At 42.5% G+C, this 25,383-nt stretch overlaps 1 protein-coding gene across 1 annotated transcript in view; it reads right to left on the bottom strand.

The window, feature by feature from the left end:
• tek (TEK tyrosine kinase, endothelial) overlaps positions 1 to 25,383 on the bottom strand; it is a 113,105-nt gene that overhangs the window by 23,167 nt on the left and 64,555 nt on the right. The window contains exons 14-16 of the mRNA XM_028805049.2: positions 14,042 to 14,152; positions 2,839 to 3,029; positions 1,935 to 2,048 (exon numbers count right to left, since the gene is read on the bottom strand). Coding sequence (XP_028660882.2) covers positions 1,935 to 2,048; positions 2,839 to 3,029; positions 14,042 to 14,152 — 416 coding nt within the window. The remainder of the gene's footprint in view (positions 1 to 1,934; positions 2,049 to 2,838; positions 3,030 to 14,041; positions 14,153 to 25,383) is intronic.

Below are 25,383 nucleotides of genomic sequence, written 5' to 3'. Positions count from 1 at the left end.
CAGAAAAATCTGCTATGACAGAATGAGAGCAGCAATGAGTCACAATATTGGCTTTAATTAACAGCAAGAATTGACTTCTTATTAAGCAACTGATTGGAGTCATCTGTTGGCTCTTTTTACATCTAATTTCTGTTTGGCTGCCATTTAATGAAGAAATGAATCAATTCAGAGGACTGAATTCTTAAAAACAGGGCTATTAAAATGAAAGGGAAAGAAGTTAATTAGCAGTAAAAAACTGGTCATTGATTAAGAGAAGTGTTAGAATGAAAACCTGCAGCCACTGCAGCCCATCAGGTCCGGAGTTGGACACCCCTGGCTTAGTGTTTTCATGGACAATAAAACTGTCCTCATCCGTTTTCTGCACCTCATTGAATTTGCTGAGGATTATAGACAGGAATACCTTCATATTAAGATCACTCCTGAATCAGATGTCAATTTAGTGCAGTTTGAACACAGAGCCACTAGACCACGGGTGTCGAACTCCAGGCCTGGAGGACTGCAGTGGCTGCAGGTTTTCATTCTAACCATCTTCTTAATTAGTGACCAGTTTTTGCTGCCAATTAACTTCTTTAGCATTCATTTTAATTAACTTGACTCAGACCCCTTAGTATTTTCTTTTTCCTTAATTAGCAGCCAAATAATAGTGAGACACAAAACAAGCCACCACAGGAGCAGCTCACCTGTGCCCATCACAAAATATTAGAAAATAAAGAAAGGTGAAGGTGTCAGTAAGGCTGATCTCTCAGGTCACCAAAACATCTTGACGATGTTCTTAGAAAAAAACAGAAAATCAACAGTTTTGGAAATGTGTGCTTTGGCAGAATGAGAGCAGCAACAAGCTGTAGAATTAAATAACGGGCTTAATTAACAGCAAAAATTGGCTTCTTATTAAGAAACTGGTTGGAGTGAAATTGGTTGGAGTTTGAAGCCGCAGTTTAGCTGGTTATTTGTTGGCTCGTTTCATGTCTCAATTCTGTTTGGCTGTCATTTAATGAAGAAAGGAATAAATTCAGATGGCCGAATCCTTAAAAACAGGGCTATCAAACTGGTGAGGAAGGCAGGCTCTATTGTAGGCACAGAGCTGGACAGTTTGACATCTATGGCAGAGCGACGGGCGCTGAGCAGACTCCTGTCAATCATGGAGAATCCACTGCATCCACTGAACAGGATCATCTCCAGACAGAGGAGCAGCAGACTGCTGTCACCGTCCTGCTTCCGTGTAACCCGGAAGTGCATCCATCAGGCAATTGCCCTGGCACCAGAGGTACTCCTGGGTCTGTAATAAAAGGGGCCGCACTCCCTTATCCAGGTGAGTTGGAGCTGGGAGGTAGAGAGGCAACACTTGACTGGAGGAGGGCAGTGCGGTGGTGAGAGAAATTAGAGTAAGGAGAGAAAACCCTGTGTTTTCTGTTTTTGTTGTGACATATTTAAGGTGATTTTGTAGCAAGGCTGCATAACCTGACAGTCGGGTTGGCCTGCTGGACTGTCCGTCACTTGATATGGTTGGCAGGGAGGGTGTCTGTAAATAGCCCTTCAGGCACTTTTGATGACGCCCCAGTGCTGCGCTCTGACCCCCAAGGGGTATGTGAAAAACGAAGTAATTTCCTTCAGGATTAATAAAGTATAATAAAATAAAATAAAAAAAAAATAACAACACATACCCTTGATGGTGTCTGACATCCACCAGGACATCATATTCCTAATATACATTTTGTAAAGTTCCCAATTCCTGAATCATTGAGCCACAAATGTGCTTAGATTCAAAATGGGAGATGTAATGCAATACACGCAGACATGTATGCAGACAGGCTGTGAATAAATGGAGTACAGGGACGTGTGTATTTTCGCAATTATCTTTTATCTGCCCTATTGAGCACCTTAGTATGTCTCACATAAAGAGTATGAACGACTATAAATCATTATTTTATACTCACCATTGTTTTCTTCACATACACTTCTTGTCCTCTGGATAATCCAAAGTCAGCAATCTTTGCAACAAAGTTTTCGCCTACAAGAATGTTTCTGGCAGCTAAATCTCTGTGAATAAACTGAACAGAATAAATAAATTCAGCTCAATATAGATATTTATATATAGTCTAAACAAGTAAATTGTCCTGATTTTCCTCTTCTTCTTTCAGCTGTTCCCATTAAGGCCGGGTTTATACTTCACGCGACACGATACATGCTCCAGTGGATGCTCCTGCTACGCAAGCGTTGTACTGTTTATACTTGTGGGCGTACTTGACGTAAATCTGGAGGATTCCACCAGGTGGCAGTGCGAGATATTATCAGGGTGAGAACAGGTTCGGTTTCCGCAGCGGATTATCCTTTTCCATATCCTTCTGTCCTCGTCATCTTGCTCTGTTACACTCATCACTTGCATGTCCTCTCTCAGTACATCCATAAACCTTCTCTTTGGCCTTCCTCTTCTCCTCTTGCCTGGCAGCTCTATCCTTAACGTCCTTCTCCCAATATACCCCTCATCTCTCCTCTGCACAGGTCCAAACCAACGCAATCTCACCTCTCTGACTTTGTCTCCCAACCGTCCCACCTGAGCTGACCCTCTAATGTCCTCATTTGTAATCCTGTCCATCTTCGTCACACACAATGCAAATCTTAACATCTTTAACTCTGTCACCTCCAGCTCTGTCTCCTGCTTTCTGGTCAGTGCCACGGTCTCCAACCCATATAACATAGCTGGTCTCACTACCGTCCTGTAGACCTTCCTCATAAATGAAAGAAATACCAGGATGTGCAGCTTTAATAAATCGACATTGAGCAATTATCATTCAGGTATGCACTATAGTACTACCAAAGAATAAGACATCTCAAACAGACCTGTTTCTGACTGAGGTAGTCCATGCCTCTAGCCACATCAGCAGCAAACTGCAGAAGCTGCTGAGATGACAAGGTGGAGGCTGTGCTGTTTGCGATGGCAAAGGCGGGGTCCGTCTCCAGCACTCTGCTCTTCCGCAGAAAATCCAACAGGTTTCCATGTGGAGCATATTCAATTGCTAAGTATAGGTATCCTGGACAAAACAAAGATATTCCGTAATAAGCTGACAAAATGCTAACCATTTGTTCAAGGAATACTCCACCCAAATATGATTATATTTTTTATATGTTACCTTCCCCATATGTTTTGTAGTGACGTCAAAGAAAATGTTTTAATCTTGTGGAGGTAAAAAAAGTTTATCATACTGTATAATACAAGGTAATGGGGATCAATGACGATATGAAAAACCTTCACGGAAAAAGATAAATCCACATGTAAATGATCCAGTTATTTGCTCACAACACACAAAACACACACATTTTTTGCTAAAGCATTGGTCAATGCACTATATTACCAAGAGTATTGGGACGCCTGTCTTTACACACACATAAGCTTTAATGAAATCACATTCTTAATCCATAGGCTTTAATCTGGAGTCGTCCCACCCTTTGCAGCTCTAACAGCTTCATCTCATCTGGGAAGGCCTCCCATAAGATGTAGGAGTGTGTTTATGGAATTTGTGACCAGGGGCCTCATGTATAAACGGTGCGTACGCACAGAAATGTTGCGTACGAACGTTTCCATGCTCAAATCACAATGTATAAAACCTAAACTTGGTGTAAAGCCACGCACATTTCCACGGTACCTCATACCCTGGCGTACGCAATTTCTCCGCTCGGTTTTGCAGACTGGCGGCACCCAGCATCAAAGCAGTGCTACTGTTCCTGTGTGGTTACCCTTTCTTTCTTAGACCCACATTCCTGACGCGGCTTTATAAATACACTGAAACTAACTGCATATTCTTTATTAGTGTAATGCATCTGATTGTAATTAACCTGTAGCAATATAATGGTCCAGGGAATAGCCATAGTATTCCAAATACCATAACTGCTTTAGCGTTGTTACGCTCACTGCATCTTCTTCTTCTTTCAGCTGCTCCCGTTAGGTGTTGCCACAGCAGATCATCTTTTTCCATATTACTCTCACTGCACCACTCGGAGTATTTATATCACTGTATCTGAGTGGGGAATCACAGCAGCAGCTGATCGGAAAGAGAATTATCGGTATACAGTTTCAAGCACACACTACCTCAGCCACGGCAAGATGCGTCAAAGCCTTTCCTGTACGGACCTTGCGTTTCAGAAACAGTTTCATCCCAAGAACTATAAACGCATTCAATCAAGCGCTCCCTGTAGAACTGTTTGTACTTATAAGTACAATTACCTCACTGTAAACTTGCACTACAGTTATAATATTGCACAACCTGCGCCACTTTATAAAGCGCGTATGATGACGATATAATTTTTAAGATGAAATGCAGCAAAATATATTGCTTATAGTATACAGATGAAACTTTAACTTCATTTAAATAATCTGTATTGTTAATAATTAAACATGTGAGGACACGGTGCCGCAGCGCTAGCTAGTTCAGGGATTGTTCCTGCATTGCGTTGTATTATTGCTGGTGCTGACGCGACACTGGAAGGATAGACGGATAGAATAATTAAACATGTACTACGAAGATTTTTCAATGTTCCTTAAAAGTTTTGAAGAATCGGCGTTCTAAGCTTACAAATGGCTTCACGTCTATTACAGAGCTGATTGTGGTGATTGGGTATTTGGAGAAAGAAAAGTAAGCACAGGAATTGGAGGTTAGTACATTTGAAAGAGACAGTACTTCTGTAATAAATTATTTCATCGAAGATCGCACATGGCGCAGCAAGCCTCTTGCGTGAGATATGAACAATCACTGCGCCACCGTGTTCCCATGTTTAATAACATGCTTTCATTCCTATCATCATGAAAAAGATATCATGTATACATCTCAGTATTTTAATTATTCAGAGAGCTGTAATATCACTAATGTAATGGATTCTGTGTCCTGTCGGAGAAAGAGAAAGAACAGAAGCAGGTAGTGATTCACACACATAGAGCACATAGAAGATCAAATACAGAACAAAGCATTTAAAGTGCTACTTGAGAAACTAGTAAAATAAACGATTTTAAGATGAAGTTTATGATGTTCTACTTTAATGACAAAATGATTAAAGTGGAAATTTCGAGATTAAAGTTGACATTTCGTGCTTTTTTCCCCACTGTGTGCCTATGTTTTTTGTTTGTACCCTAATAAGCTTTCATATGACACTCAGACGGTGGGCTACGACTTGCCTTTTCACGGCGACTTTGATATGTGATTTCTTTTTTATTTTGGGCACTGTGCGACTTTGTGAAGTTGAGCCTTCGAGTTTCTCCGACACTCTGTCACTCGATCAACTTCCTTTTGTTGTTTATCCCACAGTTTAAACCAACAAATAGTACGTTTTTCCTTTGCCTCCACTTGGTATTCGCTGAAATTCTTATATTTTCCCCTGTGCTTTTCCCATTGTCTTTTCACAGAAGGCTATTTATATTGATTTGCATATTCAAAAGAGGCGTAATTCTGGGAGGAGTTGGGGCGGGACAGAAGGCGCGTGCACGTGCGTTACTTTTCACGCTGATCGGGATTTATGTAGTGGAAGAAAGTGAAAGTTTGCGTGCGTACAGATTCCTGCATCTGGATTTTTCTGTGCGTACGCACATTCCCGCTTTTGTGCTTACGCCATGTTATAGTGTGAGTTCTACGCACGGCGTTATACATGAGGCCCCAGGAGACCATTTGTGAGGTCAGGCACTGATGTTGGACGAGAAGGTCTGGCTCGCTGTCAGTCTCTGCTCAAATTCATCCCAAAGGCGTTCTGTCTGGTTGAGGTCAGGATTCTGTTCAGGCCACACCAAACTTGCTCATCCATTTCTTTTTAGACATTGATTTGTGCACTGGTGCATGCGCAGTCGTGTTGGAAGAGGAATGGGCCATCCCCAAACTCTTCCCCCCCCAAAGTTGGGAGCATGAAATTGTCCAAACTGGCTTCATATTGTGGAACATGGCCTGGCCACAGACAGACGAACATTGTTGCTTCACCCACAACACGTTTATTATACATTATTAACTAAAGTAGTGAAGCAGACAATCCCCCAAAACTCCCCCCAAAGTCCAGGCCTCTTTATAATGCCTCTTTCTCTTCAGGCCACCTCCTGGCCTCTCCTCCCGAGCTCCGTCCTTCTCCACTCCTGACTCAAGCCACTGAACGGAGGGAGGCGGCCCCTTTTATGACCACCCGGATGTGCTCCAGGTGCCTCCCAACAATCTTCCGCCGGCACTCCCCAGTGTGGCGGAAGTGCCGGCTGCTCACCCGGAAGCACTCCGGGTGTCCCTGGTTCTTCCTTCCCCAAGCATTTCCGGGTGTGGCAGAAGTTCTGAGGGCCAGGGCTCCTCAGGCATTGGGGCGCCCCCTGGCGGTGACCACGGGCCCCTATAGGGTTGAGTTTCAAAGTTCTGTACCCGTGGTCCCTAAAGCCACCAGGGCGGTCGCCCCCACGTGGTCTGGGGGAGGCGTAAGTCCTCCTCCGGCCCTCCGGGGTGTCCCGGCTGGGTACCACCCCCAGCCACCTGTGACAATATGCTGAAGCATTAAGAGTTCCTTTCACTGGGATTAAGGGACCAAGCCCAAACTCTAAAAAACAGCCACACACCATAATCCCCCCTCCACCAAATTTTACACTTAGCACAATGCTGTCAGGCGAGTAACGTTCTGCTGGCCAGACTCGTCCATCGGATTACGTGATTCGTCACTCCAGAGGATATGTCTCCACTACTCTGCTTTGCACCACTGCGTCTGACACTTTGCATTGCACTTGGTGAGGTCAGGCTTGGGTGCAGCTGCTCGGCCATGGAAACCCTTTCCATGAAGCTCTGTCTCTCTACACTGCACTGTTCCTGAGTTTATGGAGGTCTGTAGCTATTGACTCTGCAGAAAGTGGGCGCCCTCAGCATGTGCTGTCCCCACTCTGTGATTTGACGTGACCTACCACATCGTGGATGAGTTGCTGTTATTCCCAATTACTTCCACTTTCTTATAACACCACTAACAGTTGACCGTGGGATATTTCGTAGATAGATAGATAGATAGATAGATAGATAGATAGATAGATAGATAGATAGATAGATAGATAGATAGATAGATAGATAGATAGATAGATAGATAGATAGATAGATAGATAGATAGATAGATAGATAGATGTGAAAGGCACTATATTATATAGATAGATAGATAGATAGATAGATAGATAGATAGATAGATAGATAGATAGATAGATAGATAGATAGATAGATAGATAGATAGATAGATGTGAAAGGCGCTATATTATAGATAGATAGACTGCGGTGGGTTGGCACCCTGCCCGAGATTGGTTCCTGCCTTGTGCCCTGTGTTGGCTGGGATTGGCTCCAGCAGACCTCCGTGACCCTGTGTTCGGATTCAGCGGGTCAGAAAATGGATGGATGATAGATAGATAGATAGATAGATAGATAGATAGATAGATAGAGTGGTGTGAAAAACTATTTGCCCCCTTCCTGATTTCTTATTCTTTTGCATGTTTGTCACACAAAATGTTTCTGATCATCAAACACATTTAACCATTAGTCAAATATAACACAAGTAAACACAAAATGCAGTTTTTAAATGATGGTTTTTATTATTTAGGGAGAAAAAAAAATCCAAACCTACATGGCCCTGTGTGAAAAAGTAATTGCCCCCTGAACCTAATAACTGGTTGGGCCACCCTTAGCAGCAATAACTGCAATCAAGCGTTTGCGATAACTTGCAATGAGTCTTTTACAGCGCTCTGGAGGCATTTTGGCCCACTCATCTTTGCAAAATTGTTGTAATTCAGCTTTATTTGAGGGTTTTCTAGCATGAACCGCCTTTTTAAGGTCATGCCATAGCATCTCAATTGGATTCAGGTCAGGACTTTGACTAGGCCACTCCAAAGTCTTCATTTTGTTTTTCTTCAGCCATTCAGAGGTGGATTTGCTGGTGTGTTTTGGGTCATTGTCCTGTTGCAGCACTCAAGATCGCTTCAGCTTGAGTTGACGAACAGATGGCCGGACATTCTCCTTCAGGATTTTTTGGTAGACAGTAGAATTCATGGTTCCATCTATCACAGCAAGCCTTCCAGGTCCTGAAGCAGCAAAACAACCCCAGACCATTACACTACCACCACCATATTTTACTGTTGGTATGATGTTCTTTTTCTGAAATGCTGTGTTCCTTTTACGCCAGATGTAACGGGACATTTGCCTTCCAAAAAGTTCAACTTTTGTCTCATCAGTCCACAAGGTATTTTCCCAAAAGTCTTGGCAATCATTGAGATGTTTCTTAGCAAAATTGAGACGAGCCCTAATGTTCTTTTTGCTTAACAGTGGTTTGCGTCTTGGAAATCTGCCATGCAGGCTGTTTTTGCCCAGTCTCTTTCTTATGGTGGAGTCCGTGAACACTGACCTTAATTGAGGCAAGTGAGGCCTGCAGTTCTTTAGACGTTGCCCTGGGGTCTTTTGTGACCTCTCGGATGAGTCGTCTCTGCGCTCTTGGGGTAATTTTGGTCGGCCGGCCACTCCTGGGAAGGTTCACCACTGTTCCATGTCTTTGCCATTTGTGGATAATGGCTCTCACTGTGGTTCGCTGGAGTCCCAAAGCTTTAGAAATGGCTTTATAACCTTTACCAGACTGATAGATCTCAATTACTTCTGTTCTCATTTGTTCCTGAATTTCTTTGGATCTTGGCATGATGTCTAGCTTTTGAGGTGCTTTTGGTCTACTTCTCTGTGTCAGGTAGCTCCTATTTAAGTGATTTCTTGATTGAAACAGGTGTGGCAGTAATCAGGCCTGGGGGTGGCTACGGAAATTGAACTCAGGTGTGATACACCACAGTTAGGTTATTTTTTAACAAGGGGGCAATTACTTTTTCACACAGGGCCACGTAGGTTTGGATTTTTTTTCTCCCTAAATAATAAAAACCATCATTTAAAAACTGCATTTTGTGTTTACTTGTGTTATATTTGACTAATGGTTAAATGTGTTTGATGATCAGAAACATTTTGTGTGACAAACATGCAAAAGAATAAGAAATCAGGAAGGGGGCAAATAGTTTTTCACACCACTGTAGATAGATAGATAGATGTGAAAGGTACTATATTATAGATAGATAGATAGATAGATAGATAGATAGATAGATAGATAGATAGATAGATAGATAGATAGATAGATAGATAGATAGATATGAATGGCACTATATGATGGATAGATAGATAGATAGATAGATAGATAGATAGATAGATAGATAGATAGATAGATAGATAGATAGATAGATAGATAGATAGATAGATAGATAATAGCGAGGACATTTCACAAATGGACTTCTTGCACAGGTGCCATCCTATCACGATACCAGGCTTGAATTCACTGAGCTCCTGAGAGCGACCCATTCTTTCACAAATATTTGTAGAAGCCATCTGCATGCCGAGGTGCTCGATGTCACACCCCTGTGGCCATGGAAGTGATTGGAACACCTCAATTCAATAATTTGGAGTAGTGTAGATACCTCCAATGTACACTGATTTTTCTGGAAACATCTATTTAACAATATTTAGGCAAAAAAAAAATTCTCATTGACATTTCTCATATCGATTTCTGTTAATAATAATAATAATAATAATAAATAATAATTCATTACATTTATATAGCACTTTTCTCAGTACTCAAAGCGCTATCCACACAGGGAGGAACCGGGAAGCGAACCCACAATCTTCCACAGTCTCCTTACTGCAAAGCAGCAGCACTACCACTGTGCCACCTGTTGCAGAGCATCGGTCACCATCGGCTTGAATTGTATGATAAAAGTTTTGCGTTCATGGCTACTGACCGCTTTGAAATTGCTTCATTTTTTTTGTCATACTCACCGTTCAAGAAAACCTGCACATTTGATATAACATTTAACGCGTCTTAATGTCCAGTTACGCAAGACCTCAAGCTTTTTGGGGCCCACAAGACCCCAAAAAACTCATTTTAGGCCATTTTTGGACCTTGTTTGGGCTGAAAATGACATTATGATAAAGTTAACCAATAGGTGACTTCAGTAAAGATTATCAGAAGGAGCTGATGTTGTGCATATGCCACATCAACCAACCCCAAGGGTTCACCCGCTGAATGGGTACAAGGGCTCAGTATAACTCCTTTTCACAAAACTTTGAAAAAATGTGGAATGGTATTATAGGAACGTGGAGTGTAGTTGTAAACTATTTTAATGTTGCTAATCACAAATATGATCATATCTTTCATTCTTTACTTGTAATCCTAGTCCTCTCAGAGCCAGTCCCATAAGGTTAAAAATGACAAATTTCAAAAATAAGCACATGGGGTATTGTTTTAGACTATTGCAAGGTCATTAATTACAAATATGGTGTAAGTTTTGATTTTTTGATCATTGACTATGAACCTCTATCAGAGAGTGAGAATTTCTATTACAAATGTCTATTACAATAGAAAATATTTAGACCTATTTAAATTGACTCATATATTTTAACGAGTAACGGCGCACTGCACCACATATATTAAAAATGACCACTGTGGAGCAGCACTCTTAACATCTCCCAGTCTTGAGAAGATTCCTCTCCTCATCCCCCTCTGCGCCAATTTTGCACCCATATGTACATGCCACACTGTGAACTCCCACTTCTTTTCATTTGATGCCCACCCTCTCATGTGGTGCCTTGCCAAACTACCATGGAAAGTATTTACTTCTCTGTTAAAGTGCAGATTACCTGAAAACATCTTAGCATTACAAAAAGCATACCAAGGAGCTCCTAGAGTGCAGCACATCATCCATTTCTTAAATTACTCTTACACTCTAATAACCTTATATGGTTTAATATTATCCATCCATCCATTATCCAACCCGCTATACCCTAACACAGGGTCACGGGGGTCTGCTGGAACCAATCCCAGCCAACACAGGGCACAAGACAGGAAACAAACCCCGGGCAGGGCGCCAGCCCACCACAGTGGTTTAACATTATTCCTAATAAAAACAATACAATGAATACAGTTTATGGTTTTGAATAAGAGGCTGATGTTTCTGTTGGTGACTCACGCCACATCTTTTCATCTACTACAGCTAACTTCTCAATCTTCATTTCTGTACAATGGTTTTTTTAAAGATTTTATAACACAATATGTGCTAAGGTGGATTCTATTTATCACCATACCAGTAACGGCAGACTACACAATAACGTGTAGTGAATACTCTTAACTTACAGTTTTCATTCTCTTTCTCTGTACGTTTATCATTCGTTTGCTCAGAGGTTGATGTGCTTGCTGTTTCCTGAGCATTTCTTCTTTTCTCCACCCTAGCGGCCCGCTTCTTCTCTTCTTCCGTCGGCATCTTCTCGCTTTAAAACTGATTAAGTCAGTGTTTGTGTCGCCATTACTTAGTACGTTTTTCTTAATTTTTCACTTAAGCTGCCACTTAAGTCTTCAATCTGCTTCAGGAATAATTTAAGATATGAAGAGGTAGAGCAGGGGTGTCGAACTCCAGTCCCGGAGGGTTGCAGTGGCTGCAGGTTTTCATTCTAACCATCTTCTTAATAAGTGATCAGTTTTTCCTTAATTAGCAGCCAAACAATAATGAGACTCAAAACAAGCCGCCACATGACCAGCTCACCTGTGCCCGTCTAACAATATCTGAAAATGAAGAAAGGTGGAGGTCTCAGTGAGGTTGATCTGCTCAGGTCACCATAACATCTTGACGGCGTTCTTAGAAAAAACAGAAAATCAACAGTTTTGAAAATGTCTGCTGTGGCAGAATGAGAGCAGCAACAGGTCATGATTTTCAATAACGGGCTTAATTAACAGCACGAATGGGCTTCTCATTAACTCTTTCAGGGCGGATGTCGACTTTTGTCGAAATTCAGGGGTAGAGGACGGGAATCAGCTGTAAACTGTGACAAAACTTGCCATTATGTTTTAGTTCGACTCTCTTTAAAGTTAGCTTCGTTAATTTGACCGAGATTTCCAGCACGTGCATGAGTAGCAAAGAGCAAACAACCCCACAAGTCGCATCGACATCTGGTGAAAGACCAAAACGAATGCACAAAGCAAAATACTCTGTGGACGACATTTTGTGTTTCATATCACTGAGTCAGACTCTTAGTTGGCGGATTTTAATGTAAGTGATCTGGAGCATCGAAAATGAATGTGAACGGCCAGCATCAGCTGATCGTGGTGCTGAACATGTCCGTGTAGCTAATGCAGCTACGCACCTCACCAGGGAGGACAGCCTCTTAGCGATGACAAGAGGTACAAACCAGATTGCATCACACTGCGACTGATACTGCTGTGCGGAGACAGCCAGGCACCCATCCAGACAGATGACAGACAGCCATTGCGTATTCCTGCTGGTCCTTGAGCTGCTGCATTGTAGCCACTGCTGCCAGAGACACTGAACGGGCGCTGACAGCAGCCCTGGCATGCAGCAAAAGACATTTTATATTGATCTATGTGTGAAACCATTGCTTTGTGTGCTTTTCAGAAAAATGGAAAAAATATTCAGCCCTCTAAGAGTTAAGAAACTGGTTGGAGTTTGCAGCCCCAATTTAGCTGGTCGTCTGTCGGCTTGTTTCACGTCTCATTTCTGTTTGGCTGCCATTTAATGAAGAAACAAATCAATTCAGAGGACCGAATCCTTTAAAACAGGGCTATTAAAATGAAAAAGGAAAAGGAGTTAATTAGCAGTGAAAGCTAATTTAGGAAAAGGGTGAGAATGAAAACCTGCAGCCACTGCGGCCCACCAGGCCTGGAGTTTGACACCCCTGAGGTACAGGAAGTGACAGCGAAGGTGGTAGGGGATGAGAACGGCACCCGTACACATGCGTCGCACAGCCTGCCCTGCCGGCCACTGCTGAGAGTTGATTCTCCAATAAAATAAAATAAAAATAAAAAGAAGAACAATTCCAAAACTTTAATATATAGTAATCCCTGACTTATCGCGGGAGATAGGTCCCAAGGCCGACCACGATAACTGAATTTCGGTGAAGTAGGGACACCATATTTATTTAATTATTTAACGTGTATTTGGACGTTTTTAAACCCTCCCTGTATTGTTTACAACCCACCCTTTACTCTATTAAAAACAGGGACAACTGCTAAGCAATATGAAATCGGTAGATAAGTTTACACTTACTGTATAGCGAAGTACACGTAGCAGCTTGTAGGCGGTCATGACGTCGTCGACCTTGTTGCAAAGATTCCTAAAGCAGATTCCATCCAGACTACTGTCTTATCACGTCCACTTGCAACTCATTTTGCGCCCTGGTTAAAGGACACTGCGGCCGTAGATCTTATATGCTTTTCCTCCTTTTTAAATAAAAAGAATCATGGACTCATGCCGTAATGGTGTCCTGCAGCGGTGTAGCTGTTTCCTTCCTTCAACATATCCAAAACTTTTACCTTTTCTGCAATCATTTGCATCTTCTGTTGGCGCTTGGACACGGCCCCTGAAGCAGTAGCACGTTAATGCTGAATGAGTGAGATGAGACTTCCTGGTTAATGCAGCACTCCGTCGCTGAGCCAATCAGCACAAAGGAACTTAACTGCGTGCTCTGATTGGGTAGCTTCTCAGCCATCCGCCAATAGCATCTCTTGTATGAAATCAACTGGGCAAACCAACTGAGGGAGCAAGTACCAGAAATAAAAAGACCCATTGTCCGCAGAAACCCGCGAAGCAGCGAAAAATCCGCGTTATATATTTAGATATGCTTACATATAAAATCCGCGAAGTCGTGAATCCGCGAAAAGTGAACTGCGAAGTAGCGAGGGATTACTGTAAATCTGCAGTGCAGAGTTTCAGCGTAGTATATGTGTACCAAATTTCAGACTACAGGTTACTTGATTGTTGATCTTGACCTACCTGGGTTGACCTTTGACCTTGGCAGTCAATCATCCTCCCAAAAGCGGACAGATCAATATAAATAAAATGTATTATTATTATTACACAACCATTCAGTAAGTCACAACATACATAGATTAGCATGGGACCCCTATGATTGTGGGCAACTGCCCAGGCGCCCATGCGTTAAGACGGCCCTGCCCTTCAAAATACAACTAAGTACTATACCTTTGTGCTCACAGGCTCCCAGCAAATTAATGATGTTGGGATGACTTCCAAGTTTGCATAGGACTTCGAGTTCACCCGCAAAGTCTCTGTGGTCATCTTTAGAGGCGTATTCTACAAGACATAGCAGAAAAGCACAACTTGTCTGAATGAGTTAATTGAAAACATACAAATAATTCTACGGCAAAGATTTTACAGGGGTGAAAGGCACAAGTAAAAAATGGCATTAGAACAGTCTATTACATCATGTGATAATCAAGTCAAGTCAAGTTGGGGAGCGTGCACTGGTACATGGCATTGCTGCACCCTCTACACGATGAAACAACTCGGGATCCCAGTTGGCAAACCCCCCCAGGCTGACACGCGGTCCAGTCCCACCCTCCGGAAATGACCCTCTATCTGCCGCAGCCAGGTGTTACGTGAGCAGCCCCTTGACTTAGTCCAGCCACTTGGGTCCCCAACAATGAGGGTCCTGCGAGCCGGATCACCCTCGGGTAATCACGCCACATGGCCGTAGTGGTGTAACTGACGCTCCCTCACAATGCAGGTCATGTGCCTCACTCGGGACTCCATGAGCAACACAAAGTCAAACCAACAGTACCCAAGGATTTTCCGGAGAGACACAGTACCAAAGGATAATAATAATAATAATAAGTTACATTTATAGAGTGCCTTTCACAAACTCAAGCTCACTTTACATACAGAGTGAGCAAAAAAAAAAATTATACAGATGACAAAAGTTTATAGAAGAGGAAAGTTTTCAGTTGAGATTTAAAGGTGCAGAAAGAGGAGCAAACTCAGAGAGACTGAGGTAGAGAGTTTCAGAGTTGAGGGGCTATAGCACTGAAGGAGCTGCCTGCCAGGGTGGAGAGTCTGGTGTGCGGGACAGTAAGGAGATGACTGCTGAGGACCTGAGAGAGCGACAAGCGGTGTAAGGAGCTCAGAGCTGAGGGAGGTAGAGGAGGGTGAGGTTATGTAGGGCTTTGAAGGTGAGAAGCAGGATCTTGAATTTACTCCTTGATGGAACCGGTAACCAGTGAAGCTGGGAGAGAACAAAGGGAGACGTGAGCAGAACGCTTTGTGTGGCTGCGGAGTTCTGAATGTACTGTAGGTTCTGTACATACATTCTGTACTGTACTGAGAAGATCGTTCTTCCCCCAAACTATGCGACTCTTCAGTTCCACCCGGGTTAAACATTAACATTATATAAAGTTATTGTCTGTTTTTACCTGCATTATTATCAATCTTTAATATTGTTTTTTGTATCAGTAAGTTGCTGCTGGAGTATGTGAATTTCCCCTTGGGATTAATAAAGTATCTATCTATCTATCTATCTATCTATCTATCTATCTATCTATCTATCTATCTATCTATCTATCTATCTATCTATCTATCTATCTATCTATCTATCTATCTATCTAATCCTGCCAACTACGCTTATCTATCTATCTATCTATCTATCTATCTATCTGTCTGTCTGTCTGTCTGTCTGTCTGTCTGTCTGTCTGTCTCTATCTATCTATCATTATATAGTGCCTTTCGTATCTATCTATCTATCTATCTATCTATCTATCTATCTATCTATCTATCTATCTATCTATCTATCTATCTATCTATCTATCTATCTATCTATCTATCTATCTATCTATCTATCTATCTATCTATCTATCTACAGATTTAGCAGTAAGGCCAATGAAGAGAGAATTACAGTAATCAATACGAGACATTGTGAAACAATGAACCAGAGTTTGAGCATCAGACAAGGACAAACATGGACGGAGGTGGGCAACATGACAGAGATGACAGAATTAAATTTTGGAAAGAGACCTATTGTGTAGCTCAAAGTTAAGTGATGAATCAAACCAAACACCCAGATTTCTGACAACAGGAGCAGGTTTGACAAGTGGACCATCAACAGAAATAGAGAAATTGGGTGCCTTAGAAAGTTGTGATTTTGGACCTACCAGTAACACTTCAGTTTTATTGGCATTAAGTTTGAGAAAGTGATTTTCCATCCATAACTTAAGATCAGTGATGCAGTCAGTGAGTGTGCTGGGAGGAGAGTCTGTACTGAGATGTACTGTAATTGTCTATCGTCTGCATAACAGTGGAAGTTAAGGCCATGTCTGCGAATAATCTCACCCAAAGGAAGGATATAAAGTAGAAAAAGTAAATGCGCAAGGACTGAACCCTGAGGGACACCACGCGACACAGGTGAGGTGGAGGGTTTTTATCGGCCGAGTGTGTCAAACTGTTGCCTATTAGAGAGATAAGACCTGAGCCATTGAATTGCTAAGCCAGAGATGCCTACAGCAAAGAGACATGACAGGAGGATTTCATGGTTAACAGTGTCAAATGCTGCACTTAAGTCAAGAAGGAGGAGAATATTAAGTGAACCACAGTCTACAGACCAGAGAAAATCATTGACTACACGGAGAAGAGCCGTCTCAGTGCTGTGCTGTGTGCAAATAGAGTGTATTATCTAGAAGAAAAGCATGGAGTTGTGGAGCAACCATCACCTTAGCCAAAAAAGGGAGATTAGAGACCGGCCTGTAACTAGAGAGAGAAAGGAAGGATCCAGGTCAGGTTTTTTAAGGATGGGGGTAACTGCAGCATGCAAATACTTCTGACATAAATAATATGTTCATAATTGAATATGTTAATTTTGTCACCCAAGTTTTGAAAAGTTATTCATACAAATTTTTGTCATGCTAGAGGATTAACGTTGTTCAAACTTGCCCTAGTATGTGTGTATGTGTGTGAGTGTGAGTGAGTGTTTGTGTCCAGGAAGTGTTCCTGACCTGCACCCAGTGATTGCTGGGATGGGCTCCAGCTGCCCTGCAGCCCTGCTCTGGATAAGCGGGTTTGGGTGGATGGATGGATGGATTTTAAACATATTGGAAAGAGACAGCAACTTTACCTTCTAGGTCCTTTAATTCCTATCAAGGGGTACAAATACATCTCTGGATAGAAGATTCATATCTCAGGTTAGAGAGCGGTCAATGCACAGATTCAGTATAAAGCTGAAAGTAAGACATCTGTTATTTTCAGTTTTGTTTCTCTTTCAACAAAACAGACATGTGAAGACATATTTTTTTTCGAGACAAAATATGAAACTTGACTCTTGCCTCACATGAAAATTCTTGAAAATACTTGGAATTTCTAAGTATTTACTATTCTGACTTCCAGGCAGGGTACAGATAAGAAGGTAGGCATGATTGGACAGGAGACTGGACCCAGGTCGGGGCTTTCTGTTTTATTCTGTCCTCCATGGATAAATATGCCTGCAGTGGATTAAATTTGTGTGAGTGAGTTGTATAAACAAGCAGAAAAACATGTAACTACATTTTTTTTAGTGGATTCTAACAATTATTATGATATCCATCCATCCATTTTCCAACCCGCTGAATCCGAACACAGGGTCACGGGGGTCTGCTGGAGCCAATCCCAGCCAACACAGGGCACAAGGCAGGAAACAATCCTGGGCAGGGTGCCAACCCACCGCAGGACACACACAAACACACCCACACACCAAGCACACACTAGGGCCAATTTAGAATTGCCAATCCACCTAACCTGCATGTCTTTGGACTGTGGGAGGAAACCGGAGCGCCCGGAGGAAACCCACACAGACATGGGGAGAACATGCAAACTCCACACAGAGAGGACCCGGGAAGCAAACCCAGGTCACCAGATCTCCCAACTGCGAGGCAGCAGCGCTACCCACTGCGCCACCGTGCCACCCATTATTATGATATGACTTTATGAATACAGAAGAATCTATTTCATTTTCAAATAATATGGTGAATTTTCTTATCTTAATTAAGGCAAATGCTAAATATGATGTACAGTGGAACCTCGGGTCACGACTGTAATTCGTTCCAAAACTCTGGTCACAACCCGATTTGGTCGTGACCCGAAGTAATTTCCCCCCATAGGATTGTATGTAAATACAATTAATCCGTTCCGGACCGTACAAACTGTATGTAAATATATTTTTTTAAAGATTTTTAAGCACAAAAATAGTTAATTATACCATAGAATGCACAGTGCAATAGTAAACTAAAAAACTAGAAATAGTAAACTAGAAAACCTTGAACAGAGAAAACTAACATTGCAAGTTCACGCTACAGCCTTACGAACACACTTAAAGTGTAAACACTTTTTTTTAATGAGTTTTAAGCACAGGGAAATAAATGAACATTTGAAAAATCCGTAATTTATACAAAAACTAACCATAAACAACCAAGAAAAGTAACCTTTCATGAGTCGAGTTCTGGCATGAAGGAAGTGAGGAGGAACTGGGTGGAGAAGAGGTTACAGTTTTGAGGTAAAGTCCATCTGCGCGATGCATGTCTGACTGAGAACGATGTACTGTACAGGGAGAGACTGAACACGTGTGTAAATCACTGGCACGTATGAACCAAAAGGGAAAAGAGGAAAAGAAATAGAGCACAAAGAGTTCACAGCAGATGCACAGGGAGAGACTGAACACATGCGGAAATCATTGGTGCGTACGAACCGGAAGGGAAACGAAATAGAGCACAAAGAGGTCACAGCGAATGCACAGGGAGAGACTGAACACGTGCGTAAATCATCGGCGCGTATGAACCGGAAGGGAAACGAAATAGAGCACAAAGAAGTCACAGCGAATGCACAGGGAGAGACTGAACACGTGCGTAAATCATCGGCGCGTATGAACTGGAAGGGAAATGAAATAGAGCACAAAGAGTTCACAGCGAATGCACAGGGACAGACTGAACACGTGCGTAAATCATCGGCGCGTACGAACCAGAAGGGAAACGAAATAGAGCACAAAGAGTTCACAGCGAATGCACAGGGAGAGACTGAACACGTGCGGAAATCATCGGCGCGTACGAACCGGAAGGGAAACGAAATAGAGCACAAAGAAGTCACAGCGAATGCACAGGGAGAGACTGAACACGTGCGTAAATCATCGGCGCGTACGAACCGGAAGGGAAACGAAATAGAGCACAAAGAAGTCACAGCGAATGCACAGGGAGAGACTGAACACGTGCGTAAATCATCGGCGCGTATGAACTGGAAGGGAAATGAAATAGAGCACAAAGAGTTCACAGCGAATGCACAGGGACAGACTGAACACGTGCGTAAATCATTGGCGCGTACGAACCAGAAGGGAAACGAAATAGAGCACAAAGAGTTCACAGCGAATGCACAGGGAGAGACTGAACACGTGCGTAAATCATTGGCGCGTACGAACTGGAAGGGAAACGAAATAGAGCACAAAGAGTTCACAGCGAATGCACAGGGAGAGACTGAACACGTGCGGAAATCATCGGCGCGTATGAACCAGAAGGGAAACGAAATAGAGCACAAAGAAGTCACAGCGAATGCACAGGGAGAGACTGAACACGTGCGTAAATCATCGGCGCGTACGAACTGGAAGGGAAGAGAAACTGGCTTGTTCGTCACCCAAGTGTGTGGTCGTGAACAGACTTTTTGGTCGTAACCCGATTTGTACGTGTTCAGAGACGTTCATGAACCGAGGTTCCACTGTATTGGGAAAGTGCATCTGGTAAAGGACAAAAAGAAACATGTACAAGGTAAAAGTTCACTTTACTTTTACAACAATTAACACAAAGTGTTTCTGACTTTATAATTGTTCAACATGCAATTAAATTTCACTTATCTGAATCATCATATGGTCACCCCACCTAAAAATTATGAGGCTGAAACTGAAAGAGCCATTTTCATCATCATTGATATCATCACTGATTTAGCAGCCATTTTCATAATTAGCACCGCAGAATACCCCTGTGATCTGAGGTCAGAATAAGGGCGCCAGGCCTCTTGTGTGTCACAAAACAAGTTTGGCACCAGGAAGGGCATCCGATTGTAAAGACATTACACTCAAATACAGCCTTGATGATGAGTTAGAAGGCTTGGCTGGGGTACAGCCCATAGTATCCCGTCAGTGCCCTAAACGTGTCTACATTATACAGAAATTTGGGTTAGACCAGGTGGTGAAAGCCCAATTTATGATTGTCCTCGACCTGACGCACTGTGGAAAGGCTGCTTTTGGTGGCATGGGAGACAAAGGTGAATCAGTGAGTAAGAGGTGTGAAGGAGAAAATATAAGCAATGCACCTTGGAATATTGGGAGTATGATGGGAAAATAGGGTGAAGTGGTGGACGATTGGGGTGTGGGTCTTATTAAGCAATTATGTTTTTGGAGCAGGTAATTAAGGAGGTTGAAAAATTAATTAGGGATCACGAGATAGTTAAATGCAGTTTGGTTTCAGGCCGGAGAAAAGAACAATAGATGCTGTCTTTATTGTCGGACAAAGGAAAGAAACGCATCAGGAGAAAGGAAAGAACCTGCATTATGCATTTATAGTTGTAGAGAAGGTATTTGGGGTCTTGTTCAGAAAGCGGACACCACTTGTTAAATTGTGGTCCGTACTTGTAAAATTTTTATTTTTATACTGTAGTGAGGATTTGTTCTGTTCTGTGTATTGTATTGTATTGACGCCCTTCTTTTTGACACCCACTGCACGCTCAACCTACCTGGAAAGGGGTCTCTCTTTGAATTGCCTTTCCGGAGGTTTCTTCCATTTTTTCCCTACAAGAGTTTTTTTTTTGGGAGTTTTTCCTCGTCTTCTTAGAGAGTCAAAGCTGGGGGGCTGTCAAGAGGCAGGGCCTGTTAAAGCCCATTGCGGCACTTCTTGTGTGATTTTGGGTTATACAAAAATAAATTGTATTGTATTGTATTGTATTGTACAAGAAATGTGTCTGACAACAGCATTCAAGTTCAACAGCATTCATTTGCTGTCCACACCAAATGACAAAAACAATGTATAAAGATAAACATAAATAATAAGTAGCAGATAGATAATAAGTAACAGAGGCAGCATGAAGTATAAAACCAGAAAAGAAGTATAAAGTGTAATTGTGCAGGTAGGTGTGTGATGGACAAGTCAAATACAGTTGTGTGAGGTCGGTAGAATGAGGTGGACCGCGGTTATAAACTCCAGTCAGTTATTTAGGAGTCTAATGGCCTTGGGGAAGAAAGAGTTCTTTAGCCTGGATGTCCTGCATTTCATACTCCTTTACCTCCTGCCTGAGGGTAGAAGTGTGAACAGTTCATGTTGGGGGTGGTTGGGGTCCCTGAGGATCGAGGCAGGTCTCCTGCGGACCCTGCAGTTGTAGATGCTCTGCAGAGAGAGCAGTGGGGTCCTGGTGATGTTCTCAGCAGTCTTTACCACTCTCTGCAGGCGTTTGCAGTCCATAGCAATAGTGTTGCCGTACCACATGGTGATGCAGCTGGTCAAGACGCTCTCAACAATGCAGCTGTAAAAGTTGCAGAGGATCTTAGTCGACGTACCAAACTTCTTCAGCCTCCTCAGAAAGTATAGCTGCTGCTGAGCCCTGTTGACCAGCTGTGTGGTGTTAAGTGTCCAAGTGAGGTCCTCACTGATGTAGACGCCCAGGTATTTAATGCTGCTCACCCTCTCCACTTCAAGCCCTTGGATGAACAGTGGCCAGTGAGGTCTCCTCTCCTCCCTCATGTCCACTATCATCTCCTTCATCTTGTCTGTGTTGAGGGTGAGGTTGTGGTCCTCACACCATGACACCAGACTGGCCACCTCCCTCCTGTAGGCCGCCTCATCCCCAGCACCGATGTGTCCTATTACTGCGATGTCGTCTGCAAACTTTAGGATGATGTTATCTTTTCACACAAATTAGAAATGATTGAACCATGTGCGTGGTTATGTGGGCAGGACTTTTCCAAATCTCTTTGCATAAGCTCTTGTCTCACAGGGTCGTGGTTACATCTCTCGGCATGAAGACTCATCTTCCGGGACGTGAAAGTGTCTCCTTTCAATATTTTTTTATGATAGAGAGATAGTGTATATGTAACCTTTGGTATAGAGGCAAGAGGCGTGCTGAGAAGAAACACACTAAGGTGATTTGGGCTTGTGGAGCAGAAGTGGTGGATGATTGGGTGAAGGTAGAGGTAGAAAGGAAGAGGAAAAGACAGAGAGAAGAAGATGTGGTTGGAGGTGGTGTCAGACTTTATAAAAAGTATGGGTCTGACCTCAAAGAAAGCCAAGGACCGCAAAGAGTCGAGGCAAAAATTTGGGGGACAACTGAAAATGGCTTTTAAACTGATGATGATGATCAAAAAAAGAATCATCTATCAATAATGAAATATGACTAAAGGTAATACTTTTTATAAAAGGTACGTACAACAATGCTACTGTGATCATATTTAGTATTCTTATATCAAAGGTTAGGGTTAGGGTTAGGGTCAAGTTGCATTTCCAAACACTGCATGTGGGTTAAATTAGGTCATGTGGTATTATTAAGGTTTCAGGGTGCATGATAAAACATCATCTTCTTATATAATACGCAACCGTGGCTGTCCGTTTGTCTGTCCAGGATTTTAAATCCCCTGTAGCTTGCAAAACGTTTGATCGATTGACCTGAAATTTTGTACATTTATACTATGTGACATCCTCTATCCACTTTCAGGGTGATGATGTTTATTCCTCTTTTTATTTTTACTTTATTTTATTGTAGAATCAATTCTCGGCAGCGGCCAGCAGGCCGGCCATGTGGCGCAAGCGTACGGGCGCCGTTCTCATCCCTACCACTTTCGTCGTCACTTCCCCTACCTCTTCATATCTTAAGTCTTCAATCTGCCTCAAGAATGATTTAAGTGCCAGTTTAACTGAAAAATTAAGGAAAACGTACTCAGTAATTGCAACATAAGCACTGACTTAATCAGTTTTAATGCGAAAAGATGCCGCCGGAAGAAGAGAAGAAGAGGACCGCTAGGGTGGAGAGAAGAAGAACTGCTCAGGAAGCAGCAAGCGCATCAACCTCTGAGCAAACGAAGGCTAAACGTACAGAGAAAGAGGAGGAAAACTATACGTTAAGAGTATTCACTGCACGTTATTGTGCAGTGCGCCGTTACTGGTATGGTGATAAATAGAATCCACCTTAGCACATATCCTCTTTAATTAAACCCCTGTGTGTGTCCAGTGTCCGTGTGTGTGTGTCTTCTGGTGAAGTGCGCATGCGCGGGGCACGGTGCTTCAAAGGCCGCCTGACGCGTCACACAAGACAGAGAGGGCGGGACCTATAAAATATCACTCGGCAGATCCAATCGGATTTCGGTAAATGAGGTAAGACCTAAAACAGAAAACACGAAAAAATCCAATCAGGTACTGAGACGCGGAGACCAGCTTCCCCATTGTTGTGCAAGTGTTCACTCTGAGGATGTCAGATTTGCGATTACGAAGCTTGGCCCGGTAAAGTGTAAAGTAAAAGTAGATTTATTTTTGCACACATTACATCAGTTGCTGGGGAGAATCTGCTGATTGCCCACTGTTGTGACAGAAAATTAAACGCATATTACGGACAGCAAAGCCAGTATTACTGTCAGAGAAAATTATAGACATTTTACGGAAAAAATTGAATGAGGTAAAAGGTCCCTTGCCATTTAATATAGAGTGTTCCTAATAATGTTTATGGACTACTGTTCTAGCGCCCGTTATTGTAACGGGCTTTTTGTTCTTTATTTCTTTATTTCTTTCTTTATTTCGCCTTATACAATTTCTTGTATTAGGAATTTGTTAGTTTTCGCATACCCCTTGGGGTCAGAGCGCAGGGTCAGCCATTGTACAGCGCCCCTGGGCAATTTTAGGTTAAGGGTCTTGCTCAAGGGCCCAGCAGAGTAGGATCTCTTTTGGCTGTGACGAGGATTCGAACCAGCAACCTTCTGGATACCAGCACAGATCCTTAGCCTCAGAGCCACCACTCCGCCTTAATGTCTAGTTGTGTTATAAAATGTTTAAAAAAAAGCATTGTACAGAAATGAAGATTGAGAAGTCAGCTGTAGTAGATGAAAACATGTGGCGTTAGTCACCAACAGAAACATCAGTCCCGTATTCATTGTATTAGGAATAATATTAAACCATATAAGGTTATTAGAGTGTAAGAGTAATTTAAGAAATGGATGATATGCTGCACTCTAGGAGCTCCTTGGTATGCTTTTTGTAATGCTAAGATGTATTCAGGTAATCTGCACTTTAACAGAGAAGTAAATACTTTCCATGGTAGTTTGGCAAGGCACCACATGAGAGGGTGGGCATCAAACTGAAAGAAGTGGGAGTTCACAGTGTGGCATGTACAGTACATATGGGTGCAGAACTGACACAGAGGGTGAAGATGAGAGGAACCTTCTCAAAACTGGGAGATGTTAAGAGTGCTGCTCCACAGTGGTCATTTTTAATATATGAATGATTTGGATTGGAATTTAAATGACAACATGGTTAAATTTGCAGGTGATACCAAGATAGGTGGATTGGCAGATAATCTAAAATCTGTTGAATACAGAGGGACATAGACAGCATACAGGCTTGGGGTAGATTGGTCATGTCATGTCATTTTCCCAACCCGCTTCAGGGGTGGGCAGATTCAGTCCTGGAGGGCCGCAGTGGCTGCAGGTTTTTGTTCCAACCCAATTGCTTAATAAGAAGCCCTTATTGCTCGAGTAACACTTCTGCTTCACTTTAGTTGTGTCGCTCATTAAGATTTGGACCCTTATTGCTTATTTTAGTTTTAAACAGCTGTAGTCTTGGTTTTTAATTGCTCCTTATTAGCAATAAGATGCAAATGACAAAAGAAACCGGCATTGTTTGTATTTATCATGCACTATTGGGTTTAATTAAATACTTGGAAGGAAAGTGAAGAGAAAAAAGTGAAGCACTGAGAATAACTCGTCTGTTTTAGACTTCAAATCATTTGGATGATATCCTTAGAAAGGAAAATAAATCTAGGACATGAGAATGACTTGACATGGCAGAGTTAAAGCACTAACAAGCCATGAAATAAAATAATTGACAAGGATTGGTTTTTAATTAAGCAACTGGGTTGGAACAAAAACCTGCAACCACTGCGGTCCTCAAGGACTGAATTTGCCCACCCGTGCGCTATATCCTAAAACAGGGTCACGGGGGTCTGCAGGAGCCAATCCCAGTCAGCACAGGGCACAAGGCAGGAAACAAACCCTGGGCACACACACACACACACACCAAGCACACACTAGGGACAATTTCGGGTCACCAATGCACCTAACCTGCGTATCTTTGGACTGTGGGGGTAAACCCATGCAGACACGGGGAGAACATGCAAACTCCACGCAGGGAAGATCCGGAAAGCGAACCCGGGACTCCTAACTGCGAGGCAGCAGCACTACCCACTGTGCTTCCCCTGGGTAGATTGGTGGCAGATGAAATTTAATTGAAGTAAATGAAAAGTATTACACATAGGAAGTAAAAATGTGAATACACAAT

Source organism: Erpetoichthys calabaricus, chromosome 7 (assembly GCF_900747795.2).
Source record: "Erpetoichthys calabaricus chromosome 7, fErpCal1.3, whole genome shotgun sequence".
In the NCBI taxonomy this organism is placed as follows: Eukaryota; Metazoa; Chordata; class Cladistia; order Polypteriformes; family Polypteridae; genus Erpetoichthys; species Erpetoichthys calabaricus.
Note: the sequence above shows the minus strand (reverse complement) of the source record. Positions and strands in the feature narration are given on the sequence as shown.